Source organism: Triticum aestivum, unplaced genomic scaffold (genome assembly GCF_018294505.1).
Source record: "Triticum aestivum cultivar Chinese Spring unplaced genomic scaffold, IWGSC CS RefSeq v2.1 scaffold49581, whole genome shotgun sequence".
NCBI classification, from domain to species: Eukaryota; Viridiplantae; Streptophyta; class Magnoliopsida; order Poales; family Poaceae; genus Triticum; species Triticum aestivum.
The window spans coordinates 54-4,722 of NW_025237382.1; the positions used below are offsets into that span (position 1 = coordinate 54).

At 45.1% G+C, this 4,669-nt stretch overlaps 1 protein-coding gene across 1 annotated transcript; it reads right to left on the reverse strand.

Annotated features, from left to right (window-relative positions):
- Positions 1-438: 438 nt before the first annotated feature.
- LOC123176529 (proline-rich protein 4-like) lies at positions 439-1,541 on the reverse strand. Its single transcript, XM_044590691.1, has 2 exons — positions 1,282-1,541; positions 439-1,199 (listed from the first exon to the last, which is right to left on the reverse strand). Exons 1-2 carry the CDS (start codon positions 1,421-1,423, stop codon positions 709-711), a joined length of 633 nt encoding a protein of 210 aa, XP_044446626.1. The 5' UTR covers positions 1,424-1,541; the 3' UTR covers positions 439-708.
- Between the last annotated feature and the right edge of the window lie 3,128 nt (positions 1,542-4,669).

The following is a 4,669-nucleotide window of genomic DNA, read 5'->3' on the forward strand; positions in this document are numbered from 1 at the left end:
CTTCAACAATTCAAGCCAAATATGCACCCTTATGTACTTGAGCTGGACTGGACCATGGCCCAGTTCCCCTCCTGCTTAGGCTGAAAGAAGTCCAAATAGAACGGGCAGTATATATGAATGCATGATCCCTGGTAGCTGCAATTTTGTTTTTGACATGAATGCCATGAGTTGTCCATGACAGATCCATTTGCACACTTGCCTGAATCGCACTTGAGTTTCAATCCACAGATCTGAATAGTAGCTAAGAGTAATGATTGTTTTAGACAACTCCACCATGGCAAAACATTTTTCCATTAAAGAAGCCATCACACAATTTTGACTAAAAAATGAAAAAGAAAAACATAAAGCAAGCCTAAATCATTAGACAAAACATGAAGTAAAAGCAGGCAGCACACAGCAGAACGAGATCAAGCCAGAAGAAGCCAACATCTGCAGTAATTTCACTGACACAAATGGACTTGATTAAATCACTTGATCCACAATAACTTCTTATACAAAGCACACACCGAAATTATAATCATAAAAAAGCAATCGAAGCACACTAATCCATGCATGTGTTCCTCACAAAGTTTATTCTGAACTCTCAACTCTGCAGTGCAGATAGTAAAACGGGGCAGCGAATGGCAGAAGACCAAAGCAACGACCTCGATCACTCACTGAACCCGGTGATGAAATTTCAGTGTTGGGCCGGACGGTGGCAGGTCGGAGTTAGTGGTGTCCGTGGTATCCACCGCCACCGCCGCCGCCGCCGTAGGTGGGCGTGGGAGGGATGGGGTGGTAGTCCGGGTGGGGCTGCGGCTTCGGCTCAGGCTTGGGTACCGGGCCGTAGTCTGGGTGGGGCTGGGGCTTGGGCTCCGGCTTCGGTGGCACGGGCTTCTTGTGGTGGAAGTGCTCGATGATGTGCTTCTTGATCGGCCCGAGCAGGGTCGCCGACGCACACTCTGGCGATGCCAACACGTTGGTCTTGGCGCCGGCGACAACGCCGAAGGTGGTGCCCTCGGACACCGGCGCGATCTTGGATGGCTCCTGGCCGAGGCACGGCGTGTTGGAGGCAGCGCTGTGGAGCTGAGCGACGCAGTCGGCACCGTGGAGGTCGGCGGCCAGGGGCACGCTGAAGGCGCCGGTGCGGTCGACGGCACCCACCGCCTTGCTCTCGTAGTCGCCGTGGACGCTCTTGCACTTGATCGCCACCTGAAGACCTGGGGTACGTTCATGGCAGAACAATGGTGATAAGCGTCAACCCAGCAATGCCACACAATGGAGTAGCACATCAGCGCTTACCCTTGAAGGCTTCCTCGGCCTTCATGTTCTTCCTGGTGCAGTCGGCGCACTTGGCCATGCCGACGACGACGGACGCGGCCTCGGTGTTGGAGACGGCGATCAGCAGCAGGACGCCGAGGACGAGTGCTCTCGGAGCTGCCATGGCTGAACCCCTGAATCGAACTCCACTACTTGCCTGTGGGAAGTAAATAGCAATGGATGGATGGATGGATCGATGGATGGAACAGGCCACGCATAGCTGGCTTATATAGGCATCTGCATTGATCGGTCATCGATGATCAACGCAATTAGAGACAGACCAATTTGCGTTTGGCGCGCCGAAATTAAAGATGGCGAATTAAAACTCGGTTGATTCCAGAGTCCACTGCACGCATCGATCAACGATTTGATCCACGTCGTCGTCATTTGTTATTCGGTTGGTGATCCACTTTGCATTGGCTGGTGCTCGATCGCGTCCTTCTCGTACATACGTAGGTTCCACGCGGCACATGGATATGCATGCATGCATGCATGCAGCGTACGTACATACTCCTACCTTTTATTCTCTCTCTTCTTAAATATAAGTCTTTGAAGAGATTTCATACAGAGTAAAATGAGTGAATTTATACTCTAAAATGCATCTAGATATATCTGTAAATCTTTACAAAGACTTATATTTAGAAACAGAAGGAGTATCATCTACTCTAGTACGTAGTGGAGCCTTCGTAAGTCAGAGCGTAGTACGTAACTAATTTTCTGTTGAATCCCTTTCTGCGGGTGCGGTGCCCCTCCCGCTCATTTAATTGGCAAGGACGTGGCTAGGTGTAAGTGTCGACTGAAAAGAAAAAACGTTTGTCAGTCGATCTGTTTTGAGCCCTCCGATGCAAGATGAATGGCCAACATCATCTTCTCCGACTTCCTGCCGTCCTCATGTTCATCTCTTTTGAGCCGTCCAGAGCAATGCCTTCTTCACCTGACATAGGAGTGTTGGTAACTACTCCCTCCATTCCTAAATATTTGTCTTTTTAGAGATTTCAAATGAACTACCATATACTGATGTATATAGACATATTTTAGAGTGTAGATTCACTCATTTGACTTCATATGTAGTTATTGTTGAAATCTCTAAAAAGCCAAATATTTAGGAACGAAGGGAGTATCTTCTTAGGTAGTCTCTGGGATGCCACACATGGACGAAGAACAAATATGGATATAACTTAAGAGAACATACCATCACGTGTTTGGTGATAAGATTTGTATCCATTAGGCGAGTCACAAATGACACTCCAATGTAGATATTGTTTGGCGGTAGTGTGTCAAGGAGGGCGGCCAGACTTATAGTCTTCGAGCCTGATTCTTCTCTTGAAGACGTAAGAATGAAATGGGTCATCATCGTTCGAATCGGTGAGATAGACAACCTGCATTGTGGGAACTGGTCATGTCAAGGAAAAACATATCATCTCTCCACCGGTTAGACCGTTCTGTGTAATGAGCTGAACCCATCATTCGCCTCCCATACGGGTCCTTGTCCGTGCTTTCTGCAGTTCAATGATGTAAGTGTTGGAATTTGCTACTGGGCTTGGCCCAAAGCCTAACTAAAATTTTGAAATTCTCTTGACCCATTCATGCACACATGTGAGTGGTGTGAGTGAGACCAAAGTTTAGTCTCACCCCAAAAGTTGATAGAGAGAGTTGCACCTATTTATAAGGTGAGCTCTTCTACCACTTGCATGAGCATGAGAAGAGGAGACCTACACGTGCGCTTCTCCTCCTCGCTCGCCACGCCTCGTCACGACGCGCCGCGCCGCATGAATGAGCCGAGGACAGAGCTATGCACGTTGTCTATATTTTTGCTGCTCGGAAATAATTAATGTCATCAATTAATAATTAATGGACGCGTCCACGACCTACCCGGCCACATTATATAGTCAGGCACGCGCCTACCCTAGCCGTCGACGCTTTTTATGGTTTCGCACCACCGTTCCAGATCATTGCGCCGCCATGCAAGTCTTCTCCATTCCTCCTTCCGGCGTGCACCGCGAGAAGGGACAGTAGGCCTCCGGAACCCCGTCTCTCGTGATCCTGTATGGGAGTGGGGCGATCAGGTTTTTGGGGAGCGCACTCGCGCGACTACTGGCAGCGACGACTTCGCCAACGACGACTTCTTCCCCGACCTCGGCAACCTCATCCTCAACGACATGGGCAACAACATCAACGCCGGCGGTGCCGCTCCCGTTGCACCGTACATATGTGATTCTATCCTTCTTGTTTGAGATCGTGGTAGAATTCATGTTTCTAGTATGTGCCCTAGATGTGATATGTTCATCTACTATGCTAGTTCGCATGATTAGTTTAATCTCTGCTAGTGCTGTCATGATTTATCTTCTGTTTATTCGGATTAAATCTCGTAGTAATTTGCTCATATATTCAACAGTAAGTGACCCCACGACACACAAGGCACACTCTCTTCCATTAATTCATTGAACTCTAGCCTACCATTGCATGCGATAATCCTTGCAATAAACACAAAACAAACACACATAAGATGCATTGTAAAACCACTAAAATAATAACATAAAAGGTTAGGATTTTATGGAAAATAATATATATTTATAGGGAGAGAGAGAGAGAGAGAGAGGTTGTTACCATTGAATTTTGGAAGCCCTCAATGAGCAGATGGATATTGAATGATGATCCACTTGAAAAGTTTCTGCGCCCTCTTACATGCATACTTGGCACACCGTCATATCCTGTTTGACATGCATACTTGGCACACCGTCATATCCTGTTTGACATGCATATTTGTCACCACTATAAAGCACATGTACTATATATTATGAATAAAACACAACTAGCATTTATAAGAAATATTGTGACATGCATGCATACTTGGCACACCATATCCGGTTAGAAAATGTTTAATTAATTAACCATAGGATATTTACAATTGCAACATTTAAAAAATTCACAAATAATACAAACATGTCATTAATCACTGATCACCAAAAAATAAAGCATTTTCAAATACTTTACGCATATCGATCCACACATTAACAAAATATAACAATCGTATTCATAAACATACATGCATTGCATTCAATCCATAGATGTATATATAAAATTTCATACATATTCTCTCAAACTATACATGCATTGCATTCATTTACACGCAAAAAATAAAAACATATATCCGTAAACATCCATATATAATCTATATATCCACCAAAATCTATTCTTTTTTGTCGGGAACATCCAAACTTTTCATACAATCCATAGATGCATATATATTATCCATATCATCATGTCATGGCATATGTATATATGGATTTTCCAAATGTAGAAAATATTGACATAAATAGCATAAAAGAAAAAGGAAAAGACAGGGGAAGCCACCCTATAGCTAGCTCAT